The 19,161-nt window shown below is 49.4% G+C and overlaps 1 protein-coding gene across 1 annotated transcript; it reads right to left on the bottom strand.

The window, feature by feature from the left end:
• Positions 1–96: 96 nt before the first annotated feature.
• Positions 97–17,199, bottom strand: LOC101771524 (ABC transporter B family member 4). Its single transcript, XM_022826716.1, has 13 exons — positions 16,975–17,199; positions 15,414–15,599; positions 4,990–5,044; positions 4,344–4,519; positions 4,013–4,234; positions 3,669–3,907; positions 3,056–3,581; positions 2,692–2,965; positions 1,949–2,588; positions 1,637–1,865; positions 1,184–1,450; positions 840–1,103; positions 97–759 (listed from the first exon to the last, which is right to left on the bottom strand). Exons 1-13 carry the CDS (start codon positions 17,197–17,199, stop codon positions 115–117), a joined length of 3,948 nt encoding a protein of 1,315 aa, XP_022682451.1. The 3' UTR covers positions 97–114.
• Between the last annotated feature and the right edge of the window lie 1,962 nt (positions 17,200–19,161).

Genomic DNA, 19,161 nt, shown 5'->3' with positions numbered 1-19,161 from the left:
GTAAATCCCAATGAATTCGTAGCACACCATATAACTATATAAAAACAAAGAGAAGAATCAAGGAAGATGTACAATGCCTAGTGATGCGAACAAAATTCTTAACCTAGCTAGGTACTATGACGAAGCTGAACGAAGTTCAACTAGCGAAGCGTAGAATCCATCTTTGATGTTCATCAGCGTCTCATGTCTTCCTTTCTCCACAATCACGCCATCCTTGAGAACTGCAATAATATCAGCACTTTTGATCGTCGAGAGGCGGTGTGCCACAATAACTGTGGTCCTGCCAACCATGACATTGTCCAAGGCATCTTGCACAATTCGCTCAGACTCAGCATCCAAGGCGCTCGTTGCCTCATCAAGAAGAAGAATCTTTGGATCTTTTAGTATGGCCCTTGCGATGGCCACCCGCTGCTTCTGGCCACCAGATAGCTGAACCCCCCTCTCTCCAACAGTGGTGTCATACCCCTGGGGAAGGCTTGATATGAACTCATGCGCATTGGCTGCCTTTGCGACCTTCAGGAGCTCCTCCTCAGTGACCTCCCCGTGCTTCCCATATGCTATGTTGGCGCGGATTGTGTCGTTGAAGAGCACAGGCTCTTGGCCCACCAGCCCTATTTGGTCCCTTAGCCAATCGACCTTTAGGCTCTTGATTTCTACCCCATCTAGTGAGATGGTACCAGAGTCAGGATTGTAGAATCGTTCCAGCAAAGAAATTACTGTTGATTTTCCACTGCCACTCTCTCCCACAAGTGCAACAGTCTGTGTAAAACCATAAAAGGAGTAAGCAGCTGATTATATCACTGAGAAGATATTGCATTGCAGAGAGATGTTAGGCTAACCTTCCCGGAGGGTATGTGTAGGGTAAAATCACTGAAGATTTGAACATCTGGACGGCTTGGATACTTGAAGCTAACATGTCTGAAGTCGATGTCACCCTTGACCTCGTCTAATGTCAAACCTTCGTCACTGCTTGAGTCAACTTTCGACTTTCGGTCCAATAAAGCAAATATGGAGACAGATGAATCCTTCGCCTTTGTAGAATCAGAAGCCAATGCACTTGTTTGAGATATGCCAATTGTTGCCAGCATCAGTGCAAAGAAAACCTGCAAGACACGTGTTAAAATCAAATCTTCAATAGGAAGTTGAAGGAAGAAAATACTATTGACATGATGCATTTTCTAACCTTGAAAACGTCTGCAAAAGTAGATTTGTTATGACGCACGAATTGCCCTCCAACATAGAAACAAAGGCCATATGTAAGGTACATCATCATGAATGAGAAACCAAAACCAAGGCCACCAACCATTCCTGTTCTGACCCCTTGATTCTTTGAAGCTTCACATTTATGATCATAGATTGCCATGACTCTTTTCTCAGCACAGAAAGAAGCTACAGTCCTGATACTACTGATAGCATCAGTGGCCACTTGACTTGCATCTTCATACAGCATCTGCAGAAACAACAATACATTGTCATTTAGCATGTATTCAAAATATAATATCTAGAGTGATCATTATTCTTATGTAATTTGAAGACCTCAATGACAAAATAAATGCAGATCTTAGTTTCAATTGTTATTTCATATTTTGTATAATGACAAGAACAACCTGATGGCCTGTTTTTTTACATATATTACCTTGGCATCTTGACTGAAGCCCTTCAAAAACTTAACTTGTGCATATCCTTGAGCACCCGATAGTGGCATTGCACAAAGGATGATCAATGTGAGCTTCCAGTCTGCCACAAAAGCAATGACCAATCCAGTGATTAGCGATGAGGTGACCTGAGCTAACAAGGCCAAGTTATCACCCACTAATCTTCGGACATTTAGAGCATCAACTGACAACTTTGCACCAAGTGCTCCACTGTAAGATGGAATTTGGCCATTAGTAATCCCTTAAGTAGAAATAAAGAAAATACTACATTGAACAAAACGATGGTAGTCAACCTGGAGTTTTTGGGATCATCAAACCAAGCAACTTCTTGGTGCACAATGCTCCGAAATGACAAGGCACGAATACGCTCGATAAGCTTCCCCCCTGCGACACCAAACAAGAAAAACTCCACTGGTACTGATATTATCGATACAATACCCAGCACAACACACATCAAACCCCAAAAGCTTGAATCCTTTCTTAGTTTGTCAGGCGGCTCATAGAAAGTTTTGATGGCATTGGAGATCAATAGCCCAAACATTGGAAAAAGCACTCCATGCACTCCAGCAGCTAGTGCTCCTAACAAAAGAATCGGTACCTCTGGCTTGTTTAGAGCAGCAAGCCGTCCCATAGGAGCTTTCTTTGGGGCCTCACTATCATCAGCCTGCTCTTTCTGATTCTCCCCGTTTGTATCATTGTCTTCGAGCAACCCAACTGAACCAGGCATACCAAATGGGACCGTCGAAGAATGCCGACTGCTGTTTCCTGCAGAACCTCTGCCTATCGATCGCTTCAGTGAGAGGCTTCTACTTTTAGACCTTTTATCAGACATGCGACGTTCTAATTTCTGTTCCTCTTCTTCTTGGCTTTCTTGCAGACGAATAAGTTGAGAATAAGCACCATCAGGGTTCATTATCAATTCATCATGGGGTCCTGTGAAATATTTTTTGATTCAAGGAATTGATTGCTTAGTTAAAACATGGTGTGCATGTAATGAACGCAAATGCACTATGCACAATGGAAAAGGGATCCTAACCTTGTTCAACTATTTTCCCTTGTTGAACAACTGATATGCAATCGGCATTCCTCACAGTACTCAGACGATGTGCAACCACAATTGTTGTTCTATTCACCATGATCCTATTCAGTGCTTCCTGAACAATCCTCTCTGACTCAACATCCAATGCACTAGTCGCCTCATCTAACAACAGAATTCTGGGGTCTTTAATTATTGCTCTTGCAATAGCAATCCTTTGCTTTTGGCCCCCTGAGAGCTGAGCGCCACGTTGGCCAACCATCGTGTCATAGCCCTGGTATGAGAGAAACAGAAAAATATTAGCACTGAGCTCAATATAAGATACAGGATGTACAGAAGTTAATTCATTGGATCTGTGGCATACGTTGGGCAATTTGTCAATGAAATTTGCTGCATTAGCAAGCTCAGCTGCTCCTTTGATCTCTTCAATTGTTGCATCCTCTTTGCCATATGATATGTTATCTTTGATAGATGTCATAAAGAGCAATGGTTCTTGGTTAACAAGACCGATCTTCCCTCTTATCCAATCAAGCCGCAAGCTCTTAATGTTAATGCCATCAATTAAAACCTCACCAGCCTGTGGATCATAGAATCTCTCCACAAGACTTATGACAGTTGACTTGCCACTTCCACTCTCCCCAACTATAGCCATTGTAGTGCCGCTAGACACATGTAATGAGAATCCATCAAATATTAGTTGATCTGGTCTTGCTGGGTAGCTAAAGTACACATCCTTCAGGTCAACATCACCCTTGATGTCTTCTAACTGCTTGCCGCTTGGGTCGTCAGGGTCAATTTCCGGTTTCCTCTTGATTGTTGCGAACAATCTGTATGCTGCAGATCGTCCTTCTGCAAAGGCTGCCAAGCAGGGTGTTGCATTACCTAACGACCTGCACAAAACGTTGGAAATCGACAACATGGATCATACAACATGGATCATCAAAAGAATTTCTTTATCTCGATTTAGAGAAACTCACATTGCCCCAGTTATTATAGCTAACAAGATATTGATGACATCTCCTCCTGAGTAACCTTTGCTAAGAATCAACTTGCCACCATACCATATGGCTAAACCATAGCTTGAGAAAAATATACAGAAAACAGACCCCATGCCAAAACCATTGGTAATTCCTTCCTCAACAGCTGCCTTGTATGCCTTGTGTATGAGTTTATTGTACGCTGCAATAGCCTGCTTCTCACCGTTGAAGGAGACAACCTGTTTTACAGATGTAGCCAGAAGAAAACCGGTGAGTGCATGTCACATTGAAAATGTAGTGATTTCTCTTTGTCGTTATTCAGTCACCGAGTGCATTGAACTCACTGTTTTAATGGCCCCAAGCGTCTGTTCGACTACATTCCCTGCTTCACCGTATGATGTTTGCCCCTTGCTAGAGATTTTAAAAAGCATTTTTGAGACCATTCCTCCAGCCACAACAACTGGAGGTATGCATGCCAACATGACAAGAGATAAAAGCCATCCTTTTATGAATGCTATTACAAAGCCACCTATGAAGGTAGCAATATGTTGTTGGAACTTGCCGACCTGAAGAGTTTCGTAAGAGTCAAATTGTGCAAGTTTCGATATAAGCTGGTGATAGTCAACACAAAGTTTGCTTCTGCACTCTTCATTTTTATAGAGGGGAGCTATTTACCTTCTCACCAATGGCATCCTGAACCAACACGGTATCACCAGACATTCTTGAAACTAGTTGCCCAGTTGTCATTTCGACATCAAAGAATGCTATTTCTTGTCTCAGGACAGATTTAAGGTACAGAGATCTAATTCGTGTTGCCTGCCTTTCTCCTGTCATTGTCCAGCATGACACCTCTGCACAAAAATGCATTGAATTCAATTATATTGGTATGAGGCTACGAGCATCATATATATGCCTTAAACATGCACTAGATTTTTCTAAAATCAGTTTGCTGACGAAGCAATGCTTTAATCGTACACCTTTTATTGTATCTAAACATGTTGGCTTTGTAACCACTATCATGAACTGCTGAACACAAACTTTCTGTACCCTTCTTTGAAAGTACATAACAAAAGTCAAAGTTGGACTCTGCTCCGTGATGACAGCTTCCATGTTTGAAAGTTGACACACTGGTATGAGCGCAAGCTGGTATATGCGACAAGCTTCTTTTTGTTAAGCTTATCTTTTTATTGTACGTAATGCATGATTCTTTTTACTATCGATGGGATCGTTTGCAGCAGGATTTGCAGCAATGTCAGCTTGTGATGCAGAGTGCAAGCGGATATGAAGATTGAAAGGGTTAGCAAAGTCTACTCGTACTTACGGAGAAAGGACACAACCGCTGTTGCAATGCCCAGGTAGACAAAATTCAGAAGTGCCTGAAAGGAAAGTAAAGTGGAACAGCAGCAGGGTGAGAAATGTACTCATGTTTCGAAAAAGAATGCAAGGAAATGAATTTTTATGAAAGTTTTGCCATGACTTTATTTTATTCAGGAACCATATTAAAAAAACTGCCGCCAAAAAACATGCAACCGACAAATTTGACAGTGTGGATGATCTCAAACCCTATTCTTGGACAGAGTTCCGGATCTTTGATCAGGAAAGATTCCAGCCATTACCTGTGGTGGTTGGTTATCAATTATAGTAACTCTGTTCCACATGGTCATATTATACAAGTTGCAATCAACTGGAATAACCTAAAGTTACTGTGTTTAGCTAATTGATCGTATTCCTACTTCAGAAAGGCAGCTTTCAGAAAAACACATTGTAAATGGACTAGACATTTTATCTTAATACAAGTGAGCTCCCATGTGAGAAAGAAAAAAACATTCCCCGAAGAAAATAAATTAAATGTTAAAAATTATGCTGCTAGTTGGTCCCTGGAGCGTTGAGTTAGTTGTTTGTTTTTTTTTTTTTGGAGGGGAACTATGGCAGGCAAGTAGCCGGCCTGAACTTTTGTATTAATATGCAAATTTGGTGCATACAAGATTTGCGAAAGTAGAGTACATAGGGGTGGGGAGCATTTAGGTTACAATGTTGCTAAAAATTAAACTCCATTGCAGCAGTGCATCAACTAGCGTAGAGCGGCGCACACGATGCTTCCATAATTCCAGGTCTGAAGCCACAGCAAAGATGGTGAGGCGCATCGGTTGGTAGACAGTGTTGAAGACGACGGAGTTACGCATCTTCCAGATGTTCCACAACAGAGCGGTGATGACGGTGGAGCGGACTGCATCAGCGGACTCCGAGAGCTCCGGTATGTCCCATAAGCCATGGAATGTGCCGAGGTATGGCACCATTGACCAGCCATCCTGTCTCCAGAGACGGCGCACTCGCGGGCAGCGGAGAAGGAGGTGTTCCTGATCCTCATATTCACCACAGAATGCACAGAGCGGGGAATCGATGATGTGTCGGTGATGGAGAAGTGCAGCAGATGGTAGGCGCTGTCGATGAACCAGCCAAAGGAAGTGCTTGCACCTTGGGATGGCGGCGTTGTTCCAAATGCAGGGTGCAAAAGGATCAGGAGGGAGGAGCTCTCTATGGCAACTGTAGAATCCCGACGTAGAGAAGGGTTGCAGCTGAACGCCAATACCGCGACGGTCGGGCACGTCCGGCTGGGCGTGCTGGAGAGCGGAGAGCAGGACGGTCAGCTCTGCGGTCGCGGCGGTGCTGAGCCGGGGGTGGAGCTGGAGATCCCACTGCCCTTCCGCCCAAGCGTGGTGGACAGAAATGTTGGATCGCCGGCAGAAGGAGAACAGAGCCCGGAAGGTGGAAGCCAGCAGCTGCGGCCCAATCCAGCCCAATCCAGTGGTCGTGCCAGAAGCTGACGGAGAGGCCGTCGCCCAGGTGGACGGTCGTGCAGCGCCGGAATTCCGGTAGGAGTGGCAGGAGCATGGACCATGTTGGAGTATCAAGGTGGTGGGTATCGCTAAGGTCTCGGCCAGCTTCATGCCCATAGAAGCTGTGGAACCAGCGCTGCCAGTTGGTGGTAGAAGGCTGGTGGAGTTTACTCAAGAACTTGATCAGCAGACTTCAGTTTTGGCAAGCAAGATCTTTGACACCCAGCCGCCGCTGCTCTTGTCCCAACAGACCATCTTCCAAACAACTTCGCACTGGCTGCCATGGCAGGTGGAGTCTCCCGTCCAGATGAAAATACTGTTGACGCTCGTTATTGACACACTTTTAATGCTATTTTTCTTATACTAATCCGCTACTTGACACCTAAAATAATCCTGTTTTCGCATATGCATTGTATTTTGGAGGACATTCTGTTTTTGCAGGAAATTGGACTATATTGGAGCATAATTGGACAAGGCCCTCAACAAGCAATAATCCAAAGAAAGACGAAGGCTAACGGGTGCAAAAAGGGCCTAGGCCGATCGGCCTATAGAGGCCCAGGCCGATCGGCCTAGGGTCCTCAGGGCCCCGATCATGCTCATCTTCGGCGAAGACTTCTCCAAGATTATTTAGGGGCTAAGTTTCATAAGATATGACAAGTTCAGAAGCAAGCAGAACTTTGGAAAGATATCAAGATCCATCCTTATCCTGAGGCTATCGACGTGCAATTCCTGCATGCAAGTAAAAATAAGTTTCCATATCATCAAAGAAGACTTGGTGACGAAGGAGGGTACGAGAGACCATAAGGAAGGGCCAGGCCGATCAGCCTGGACCCCTCAGGCCGATCGACCTGAGGATTTCCTTACTTCTCTCTCCTTCCAATTTTCACCATGCGCTCCCCGGACTATAAATACCTCAAAAATTCACCGAGCCTCGGCATCCATCCACGAGAACTCAACGAAACGAAGGACATCCACTAGAGGGAGCTGAGGGCCGCTGCAAATCTTCGTAGTTGTCTAGGAGATGGCTTAGGCCGACCCTAGCCACCATGACCTCCCTGCGCGGTTGTGTCATGGTGGAGTTCAGGAGCTAGTTATGATCATCAATGGTATGTACTCGATGGTGATGATCTAAATACATCTATTATATGAGAAATATTCTTCACGTCATCCGATCTATTAGCGACTCTGTTGTCTCCTTTTATGCTTTCTTCTTATCATGAATATGCTTGTTCCTTAGTCTAATTCGAGGTTAGATTTCATAGCATGCTTTATGTAATCATGGTGATTAGATCTAGTATTTGACCCTTCATGATATTTAGATATGTTCACTTGTGTTTCTGCCCTTAAACTGTGTGCACTGATAGAGAGGATCGTGACAGGATTTGGTTTGTGTAAGGTGGGGGTTTTCGGGAGGTTGACCGGAGGTAGTAGTTTAAAGATTGCTTTGGATGAGATGCATGTTGTACTTGCTTGTTAGCTAGAACTACAGCTAGAAGACGATAGGCTCTTACTACCCTTGATGGTGTTTTATCATATACATATATGTGGATGTGATCTACCTGTTCTCATAATTTACCTTTACACCAAGATTACCCTCTTCATATGCAATCTATGCTTCATGTTAGGATTAGATCCGTTAGATTAGATGGAAAACTCTAGTTAGTTCGCTGCCAATCCACGGATTGATAAACCTTGGATGGAATACTCTAAAAGAAAAACTACGATGATCCGTGCGCTTGTGGTTAACAAACTGGCGTGCTAACTGCCATCAACAAACACGCCTCATGATGTCAATGACTTGGACCGTAGTAGCAGGAAGGAGCTTAGAACACATGACACAGACAGCACGAGCACCAAGCACGGCATTGGCCAGTGTAGTCTGACCACTTGGGGTGAGCAAGGGCCACACCATCCTAGAACATAATTGTCAACAGCTCTCACCATCAGCATCATGTTAGAGAGGCGAAGCTTGTAGGCAGACAGCGTCAGCCCTAGGTAGGTTTGGGGGAAGGAGGCAAATTGGCACCCCAGGATCGAAGCCATGAGAGAGGCATCGCTGGCCACGACGCCAATGGGGAGGAAGGTGCTCTTATCATAGTTGATGTAAAGCCCGATCGTGGCGGAGAAGGTGTCCAGCAATTCTTTCAAGCGCGTTAGCTAGGTGGTGTCAGCTTGAAGGATGATCAAGGTGTCATTAGCATACTGTAGCACGGGGCACGACAAGTTGTTGACAAGCGGGTGGCACAACTGTCCAAGGTTAGAGGCATGCAGGATCATCTGTTGAAGTAGATCAGCCATGAGGATGAATAGGTAGGGCGATAATAGGTCTCCTTGGCGCAGGCCCTTCTTACACTGAATCCATTTCCCTGGCACACCATTGAGAACCACCTCTACCTGACTGGAGACGTTGAGGAGGTTGATCCATTGGCACCAAAGGTCAGGAAAGCCTTTCGCTTGGAGAAATGATTCCATAGCCTCCCAGTTGATGGAATCAAAAGCCTTGCGGAAGTTCAATTTAAGAACAATGGCGGCCGCACCATGCTTGTGGCAGCATTGCACAATTTCAGCTGCGTAAACAAAGTTTTCAGTGATGCACCGCCTTTGAGGAACCCAGTTTGATCCAAGTGCACTAGCTGGGAGATGCAAGGTTGCAGGCGCATGGTCAAGGCTTTGGAGCAGATCTTGGTTGCACAATTATGTAACAAAATAGGCCTCAAGTCCTTAGGCAAGACAGATGATTCCTTCTTGGACAGAAGCGCAAGAAATGCCTTGTTGAGCCTGTGCAGTTTTGCGGTGCCTTGGTGGAAGTGGTCTAGTAGACTGAGAAGATCGTCGACAACATGGTCCCAATTCCACTGGTAGACCTTGGATTAGTTGTGTGAAGACTTCGAGGCGTACCCAGTGGTTGTTGAACCAGAAGATCACCGGCGGGGGATAGTGGTCGAGGCGGTGAGGAAGAGCTAACAGTGATTAGACTTATATGCCAAGGTGGAGGTGACAGCCGCACCAGGGATCAAGGAGCTCTAGTCATATTTGATGAAGAACCGGTCAAGCTTGGTGAGGATTGGTTCTTCTTGGTGGTTGGACTAGGTGAAGCATCTGTCCAACAAGGGATCTCCTACATAGCCATGGAGTCAATAGCATTGTTAAAGAGGGTGGCCTTGACATGATCAAAATTATCATTTGACCACTCAGTTGGCAAGTGAATGAGGTTGAAATCCGCTGGAAGTGACCAAGGGTCGGTGGTGGAGGTGCATATTTGAGCAAGTTCATCAAGGAAAAGGGGTTTGGTAGGGGCGTCGCAGGAGCCATAACAATTGGTGATGGTGAAGGATAGGTTTGTGGTGGTGGCTTGGAAGGTTGTGGTTAAAGTGAAGCGGCGCGCTGAGGAGGAAGTTAGGGAGAGTAGGTTTGGGTCCCAGGCTGTTAGAACACTACCTGAGATGCCAATGAAGGGCTGGAAGGAGAAGGAGGAGGCAAGGCGGTGAGGGAGGAAGGTGTCAGCTTTGAATTGGGAGATGTTAGGCAGTTTGGTTTCTTGGAGGCAAGCAATAGAGGGGGAAGGAAAACGCAAGCCGAGTATGACTGCATTTGTTCTTGTCACCCAGGCCGTGAACATTCCAGGAAAGGATGGAGATCTATCTTGGATGGCTACCCATGGAAGAACCAGAACTACACCAATGTGAGGATCAAGCAAGCAACCCCGAGGAAAGAAGCAAACAAGCAATAAAACATGAAGGGGGAGCCCCAACCATGTTCCGACAGCAAGAGTCGTCGTGCAAGGCACAACAGGCTCTGAAGGTTCATACATGGGCGCCAATATAAGCCAGCCTCGAGATCATCAGGGTAGAGTTTCTTCTAGCGTGCGCAGATTACATAAATGGCGACATCGTCGCAATCGTAGCAGCAAAAGGGTCCTTGGAGCATGTCGAAGAGAGGACGCATCATCTAGTCGAGGTTCTCCACCTGCGGGGTAGGGAGGTGGGCCATGGAGGAGAGGTAGCTATTAGAAACATGACACGCGCGGCCCAGCAGCTATAGGTCCTCAACCTTCCATGTCGGAGGTGCTGGAGCAGCAGCAGTAGAAGAGGCGATGTCCTACGTAGCGGCAGCAGCGAGCACGGTGGAGCCTGAGGAGTCACCAGAGGAGTCGAGCCATCGTCGGAGTTGGAGTCGGAGCTGATGTGGTGGACGCTGGAGGAGGAGGAGGCAGGGTGACCGTCGGTGTCGTACTTGCGCTTCTTGATGCGTACCACGGCTGTAGCCACTGTCTCCTGCTGTGGGTGTTCCTTGGTGTGGAGACGAAGGCTGCACCTGCGGCCATCATCAAGTGGCGACGCCGGGGCAAGCGTGGCTGGGTGAGTGTCTCATGGAAAATTAGGTCGATGTTTACCGCCAACGCTGGTGGAGTGAGGATGTCATTGGAGGCCGCAGCAATGACCTCTACCTGGGCTGCAACAGTCTCTGGGTGGAGCGCGGTCACCGGGATCATCTAGATGTCATGTTGAGGGCGCGTCGAGGGCGTAGCGTGAGGTTGGGAGACTTGAGGTCGTCGGCTTCAAGGCCATGGAGGTAGTGGAGTCCGCAAACCATTGCTAAGGTAGAGGGAGCATGGTCAGGGCATCATCGTCGGAGGGTGCACGGAAGACGGTGTAGTTGTCAGCCACGGTGACGGGGGCCTTGAGCTGGAGGGAGCTGAAGCTAGAGGAGAAAAAGCTGCTCACCTCAGCAACAACACCAGCAGTGCCAAGGCTCCCCACCGGAGCCGATGGCAGGGGGCAGCAGCTGGTGCCTCAGAGGTAGTAGGGATGGCAATGGGACGGGTTGGGGTCAGGTGGAGCTTCCACGGATCCGCTCCCGAAACTCAAGAATAAAACCCGCCCCAAACTCAAACCTTGTTTTGACTGACAATGTGCACCCACCCTCGAAACCCACGGGTGCCCGAAACCCAACGGGCCCCCCGAAATTCGAGCAAGACAACAGTTCACATGTGAGGCGCAGGCGGCCAGTGGTGCTCGGGCGAGGGGCGCGGGCGAGGGGAGCAGGCGGTGGGCGGCGCACACAGGCGAGGGGCGAGGGTGAGGGCCAGACAGTGGAGTAGGAGGATGAGGATAGGGTTGGGAGAGCTTACATATCTAGGTTTCCAATTGCTTGTTGGGCTGGGCTACATCTAATTTTTAGGCTGGAATGTAATTCGGGGCCTCGCGTGGGTCACCCGCGGGGGGAGGGGATTAGAAACTCACCCCCGCCCCACCCAGTTTCAGGTCCCCGAACCCGCAAACCCGCGGGAGGGAGGGAAACAGACCTGCCCCCACCCCCATCGGGTCTAAAACTCGTAGGTTTTGGGTCCAAACCCGTCCAACTGGAATTCCTAAGAGGCAGTCCCTACCACGAGGTCATCGTCAAGTGCACCTAGCGCCACCGGAGGTGGCAGGAGTTGCGGCGAAAGAGGGCCTGAACTGCAACCTCTATGGCCGCTAGGGCAGCCAAATCCGGACCGTCGTAGAGGAGCATGGTGTAGCGGAGGGAGATGTTCGCTGGCGGCTAGGGCCCAGAGGCGGCGCACATGACAACGTTCGTGGAGAAGAAGACGTTCCGTCGCTCGCCCACGATGGAGACCTAGTGGAGGAAGCCCACGGACGCCAAGCAGAAGTTGACGATGAGCATGCCCTAGTCCCCGTGCACGTCTGTGCAGAATGGCTATAGTGGGACCTTGTAGACACCACGGTCACCGTCGGGAGCAGTGACCACGACCTCGAAAATAGAGCCGCGGTGGAGGAACACCTCAACAAAGGACGGTTTGACGAGGAGCAGGCGGGCATGTACCTCTAGGAAGATGATGTCCCCACGCCTGCAGCCCAAGGGCACAAGGAGGATGTCGCGAAGCATCATGGGGCTGTCCCCGCACCGGGCATACATCGGGCCTTCTAGGTAGGTGTGGGCGATGATGCACGTACTGGGCGCACCGGGGGTGGGAGGCGGGGGTGCAGTGGATGGACCACCGCCTGGTGGGCCGTCTGCGAGGCCAGATTTGAGTCTTGCCACACCAAGCCCATCCAGGTTGTCGCCATCCTCCAATATGCTAGTAGGGCTGCTAAGGGACGGGTGATCCGGGCTACGCGAGGGTGGCCCACAGGAGTCCGAGTTAGAGTCCTCCAGGTCAAGGACGTGGATGATCTCAACCCTAGTGAAGGTGCCCAGCCCAGTATGGTTTTTGAAGAACTCCTCAAGCGGGATATCGGCCTCACCTTAAGCTTTCACCATGAGCAGGACGGCGGAGAAGTCAATCCCATGGAGGTAGATCGGGTCGATGAGGTGCGGGTTGGCGTAGGGCCTCATGGAGTAGATGATGCACTCGCAGTTCCAATGCTCCATGGGGAAGTCCTTGATGGCGAGGGAGATGAGCGCACCGTGCTCGAAGTGGAAGAGGTTGGCCGTCTCATCATGGCACTCTAGGGTGATGGAATGCTCGCGACCAAGGAAGGGCTGCGCGTTCATGGAGTGTTCGTGCACAGCATTGGACTCGAACATGATGAGCATGGCGCCGTAGGAAGAAGGAGTGAGCATGACGCGCGGGTTACTACCATGCGCCACGAGGGAATCGCGGATGGCGTCGTTGGGCGCCTGATGTGGCGGGTCGATGATGGAGTAAGTGAGGTGGGTGAAGCACGCCATGTGGGAGGACGACATGAAGACGTCGACGGAATCAGGGTGCTGGGGTAGCAGGAGATTCTCCGTGTCGAGGAGAGCATCGTCGGAGCTATCGAAGTCGGCATCAGCAGCTACCGGGGCTGGCGCGGTGGAATCTCCCCCTCCTCCAGGTCCAGCTCCATGTCCATCGGGGGGATCGGGTTGGGGAGTAAGCCTGGAGGATGAGGAGGAAGTTGTAGAGCGCCGGGCTGATAGGGGAGGGAAGCCAGGGGAGCTCTGCTCGGAGGCGCCATTGAAGTTGAGGCACGGCATGGCAAGGCGGTGCGGGGGCGCCCTGCAGTGGAGCTCGGAGTGGCCGGATATCCAGCAGCGGCGACAGCGAATGGGGTCTCTACATGTCGCCCGATGATGATCGAGGGTGAGGCAGCGGAAGCAGCGACGGTGGAGCGGCGGGAGTGGCGCATGCGGCGGAGGGCGTGAAGGTTGCGGTGGTGGCTTGGTAGGAGAGGCGGCAGCAGCGGCAAAGGAGGCGCGGTGGATTGGGGTTTTCTGCGGGGTGTATGGCGTGGGAGATAGAGAGGCGGGGAGCGGGGGGAAGAACCCGGGAATCGAGGGAAGGGGGAGCAGGCCCGTGCACCGGGCACACTGCAGGACGGATAGATGGGCACCAGCTGGAGAGGTGGATGGCGCAGGGGTGATAGCGCCACAAGAGGGTGGGCATCAGGTGCATGGAGTGAAGGCGATGTGCACGACAGGAGAAGCCTAACGGAGATGATGACTATTACATCCACGTAGTGGTGCACCCTCAGGGTGGGGGAAGGCCGCACCAACAGAAGGAGGAGTGCAGGCCGCAGTTGGGCCGGAAGGAGAAGGTGGCCCAGAGGAGGACTCACAGCCCAAGGGGAATCCCATCAAGAACGGGGTAGGGGAGTTCAAACCGGGAATGGAGGCCGTTACCGTTGCGAGGTCCGGGAAGAATTGGATGCAGCATCAACCATGGCGGAGATTCCCGAGAGTGAGAAGGAAATGAGCATTGGAGGGGCGGCAACATCGAGGCTAAAGATGAAAGGAGCAACCTCGAGCAGGGGGACTAGAGGCGTACTGCCATCAAGCCAGAAATTGATGGTGTTCTTCATCCATTGCAGCTGACAAGAGGAGAGGCAGGGGTATGGGCTCACCCAGATGATCGAGGGCTACAACAGCGGCGTGGGAGGCGGAGACATGAGCGAGCACGACGGAGTGGAAATTACGCAGGGCGTAATCCCAAAAGGCTTCACCCGGCGAGAGGCTCGGAGAGGAGAGGGCGTCGCCGGAGGGTCCTCAGGAAGGGGCACAGGGGGGAGGTGAAGCCGATGGTCACCCAGTCTGGCGGCCCGCATGCTCGGAAGCGCAGGGCGTTGGGGCACCGCAAAGGAGGGCCGCGGCGGGCGGCGGAGGCAGGGTTGGCAGAGGATTGGGTGGCGTTGGTGGCGCTGGAGGCAGCGGCGTGTGGGGCGGTGGAGCTGGGAGGCGGCTGGTAGGGAGCAGCGCCCGACGAGGCGGGGGTGGTCGGGAGGGGGGGCGCCCGCAGGGTCGCCAGCGGCCAGGAAGGGGGGAGGAGGACTCGTCACTCATTATTGTAAGGCTCCCCTGTTGAGTTGTTTGTTATCCTGAAACGGTTCTTTTTGGCAAAGTTTGACCCCTTGGTCTGAAAATATTAAAACTTGGTTCAAACGCATAGCTGAACAGATGAGAACAATCTACTCCAAGAAGAATGAAGGAGCGGTGCAATATTTTGCATGCAAAGCATTTCCCGCGTTTGAATTGGAAGGCATCTTGTTGATATTTGAAGTCACTAGTTAAGTTCCTGTCAAAACAGGGATCGTGGAATCATTTTGATTTCTAATAAGTACCAGACTACCAGTTTCAGTTGGTATCGATCCATCTTTTATCTCGAGATTCAAGAACAAGAAGAAATAGCAAATTTTGATAGAAATTAAAAGATGAAAAGAGAGCAAACACCATATGACTAATGGCGCCAAAAGGCAGGATACGCGCCCCATCATTCTCCTGGGGCAGTGAAAGAAAGCACAAACGCCAAGATTTAACAGAGCTTTCCATCTCGGTCAGATCATCAGACCGCCATGAGACGGGATTTGACCTCGGCCCGATCACGGCCGTCTCCGCGGCCATACATGTGCAGATGTGCTACGGAGAAGAGAATGGCAAGCAACGAGATAGCTAGGTAGCGTGGCGGAGGTGTCTCCGGCGAGCTCACCTTGTTGACGCGGCTGAGGACGTCGTCCACGCCGATGGCACCGCCGAAGGCGTTGATGACCTGGCCGAAGATAACCGTCATGACGGGCTCAGTGACGCCGTTGGCCATCGCCCCCACCGTGCCGAGGATCATCAGCAGGACGTCCGTGCAGTCGGCGTACCGGAACAGACCCGTGAATGACACCCTCTTCTCGCCGGCGCCGCCACCGTTCCCCTTCTTCTCTTCCTTCTCCTCGCCATCCCTCCCTCCTGCGGCGTCCATTGCTCGCGGCTCGGTGTGTGTACGGTGTAAGCGCTGCCTTGGGGGCGGCTCTCTACGGCTCAGCCTAGTACTTTGCAAGGGTATTTATGGGGCCGGTTCGCTGGTCGCAGTAGCCAGTAGCACGATGGTTAGGGATGGATATGATGTGATATCTAAATTATGCACTCGTATAAAAAATACTAATATAGATATTTGTATTTGTATTTATTTTTAATATGATGTTAAAGGAATGTATCCGGATTCGCTTTTCAGTATTTTTCTTCATTCAGTTTCAGATTTGTGTTTGAAAAAAAATGTGGAATATCCAACGCTATCTACAAATGATGTTAATTTTAATATTGTTAATAAAATAATGATGTGCACCATTTAAATTATTAAAAATATCTATATGATAAATGAATAATTATGTTAATCTAATATCAGTAATGATATACAATGATAACATTTCTTCAATTTTAATATGGCTAACCATATTAATTTTAAATATATTATATTATTTATGTAATGAATAAATTACACTTATATGTATTAATGTACTTATTTATATTGTTAAAGGATATATATGCTTATGGAAATATTTATTTTATATTTATTTTGATATGTTTAATTATTTAAATATTTATTAATGGGATTGTTGCCTTCTTACCCTATTTTAAGCCGCAATTATGATTTTACTCCACTCTCTTCCACTTTGTGTTTTTACTCTGCTTTTAAAAAACGAACGGGTTTGCCCGTATTCTAAATCTGTTGTACCCCGCTTGTAAAAAACGAACGTGTTTGCCCGTATTCTAAATCTGTTACCAACACCTGGAATAAAGCAATTAGAAAAATAACAAAAGCCATGCGAACAGATGGGGTTGTTTGGTTCCTCTGACTTATTTTTAGCACATGTCACATCGAATATTTAGATACTAATTAGGAGTATTAAACGTAGATTATTTACAAAACTCATTACCCAGCTGGAGGCTAAACGGCGAGACGAATCTATTAAGCCTAATTAGTCTATGATTTGACAATATGATGCTACAGTAAACATTTGCTAATGATGGATTAATTAGGCTTAATAGATTCATCTCGCCGTTTAGCCTCCATCTGTGCAATTAGTTTTATAATTAACTTATATTTAATCCTCATAATTAACCTTCAAATATTCGATGTAACACGGATTAAACTTCTCAATAAATCGAACGCGGCCAAAGTTGCCCCTTATCTTCCATATTGCTTCAAGAGGCCGACCTGACCTACCTCTCGTCGTCTCTCTCCCCGGAATCCGGATCCCCCTCTCTCTCAATCCTCTCACGGCTGGGTGCGACGGCGGCACCAGGAGGCCAGCGGCGAGCCTTCGGGCGGGGCGCGGGGAGCGGGCGCGCGCGGCTAGGCGGAGGGCACACGACGCGGGCTCGGGCACAGGTGCCCAGGCGTGCAGCTCGGGCGGGAGGTGCAGGTGGGCGGCGGTAGTCGAGCGCACGAGGGCCTGCAGTTTTGCCGCTTGCGCCTGCTCCGCCGGCCAAGCGCATGCCGCCATCGGTAGCGCCGAGGCCAAAGGGGAGGTGCCATGCGTGAGATTTAAATCCCATTCGAAGTTCTTTTTTGGATATTTTTTAAGTTTCCTTCTGAAGTGCTGATTGATTTAATTAAATCCACCATGCGCTTGATTTGGCACAAGAAGTGCTTCGTGCCTTGCGTATTGACCTATTGATTCATCAGTTAGATAGACAGTAAGATTACAAAGTGATTGAATGACCGAATTGGATGCGCCTGATTTACTTCTATGCATGCAGTGATATTTCCGTAGTAGTATAATAGGCATGCCTTCATCTGTGCAAATGTGCGTGCTTTTTCTATGAATGGTGGACGTGGAGGTGCGCGGCGCACGTGATATAAAAAGGATGGCATAATATATATAATGTAATAATAAATAGTTACTATATTATTAAAACTGAAATAACATATAACTAACAATCCAAATTTAAATATTTATTAAAAATTAAACAAACTACATTCATCATCAGTAGACACTCCCACAACAAGTTTAGATATGGGAAACTGAAACGTTGAAAAAATAAACATTTGGACAATTGTTAGATCGGGCTACAGAACGCGGGTGCATTTGCCATCTTCTTCACTGACCTAAACATATAGTCAAAAAGTATTGGGGGGAAATATTAACGATCTCCCCAAGCTCATGGAGACAACAAAACGTAAAGGTCCAGGCCCACCTAAGGTAACAAGACTGGCGCCGGCCCAACACGTCGTCCGACCCCGTATCCCAGGGTCCGGCATCCCCGACCCCCGGAAGACCAAGCTCCGCCTCGCCCGACCGCAGGTCTGAGGTCGGGAGCGTCCGACCCCCTGCCGCGGGTCTCCGCCTCGCCCGACCCCAAGCGTAGGAGGTCGGGCTGACCCGGGCCCGCCAGACAAGTATCCGCCTCGGGTGCAGATCTCGTGGGTCCCCCTATCGATTTCGCCATAAATGCGTCGCAGGTCTGTTAGGAAGAAGAATGACCGCGCCCCTCACGCAACCTGCTGCAAGTACCCATGTGCGGCCGCACTGTACAAGCTACAGTATCTGCGGCCTCCTCCCATTCGCCACAAGGCACTCATGGCCTGCGCCGCCTGGAGCAGAGGGAAACCTCGCCCGTTCTCGCGTCCCGCGCGCACAGCGGTAGGGATGTGACGTCCGCCCTCCGCGAGCCGTCAACAGGACGGCGGAATCCGCCGTCCCCTTCCCCCCCAACGGACACCCGAGTCACGACGAAACGCCATCATCACGACCCGGCGGCTACGGCCTCCGAGGAGGCCATCGACAGGGCGCGGCGCCGGCCACCCTCCTCCGGCATACGCGCCGGCAGAAGTCGAAGGCCGGTGAGGACGCCGGGAACTTGGGAACTCGGTTCCTCCCTTCGTGTTGTATTTTTATCCAGCCATGTTTATCTCTTTACCGCTCCCCACACTCGGTCTCGCCTGTAACCCCGGTGGTCTCCTTACGCTATAAAAGGAGAATGGGGGACCTGAGACAGGGGAGAGGCTCCAAGGACAACTAAAGACACCATAACGCTCCCAAGACAACAGGGCACACACACAGGCACCCTCCTAGAGCATCAGTGCACACCCAAGAGACCTGGGACCGAATCCCTCTCTCGCACTCCTATAACCCCTACTACAGAACCCCGCGTGGGCAACACGAGCAGCTCCCGACACTGGACGTAGGGCGTTCCTTTGCCCGAACCAGTCTAAATCCTGTGTCTCCCACGTCACCATCTGAAGCCTTACGCGCATAAAAGAAATTTACTAGTCTAAATCTTGATCCGCTAATCTTGACAACGACAAAAAGATACTTCAAAGGTTGTCTGACATTTTTTCCCATGGACGGTAAGGGCGGTGTATTGAAGTGTATAGGAATATAGTAGGATCAAGCGGCCACTGCCTCTTTAACACATTCATGAACCTCGAGTCCATTCGTAAAGAATTTATAACATCTGCAAAA

The sequence above is a fragment of the Setaria italica genome, chromosome V, assembly GCF_000263155.2.
Source record: "Setaria italica strain Yugu1 chromosome V, Setaria_italica_v2.0, whole genome shotgun sequence".
Classification (NCBI taxonomy): Eukaryota; Viridiplantae; Streptophyta; class Magnoliopsida; order Poales; family Poaceae; genus Setaria; species Setaria italica.
Note: the sequence above shows the minus strand (reverse complement) of the source record. Positions and strands in the feature narration are given on the sequence as shown.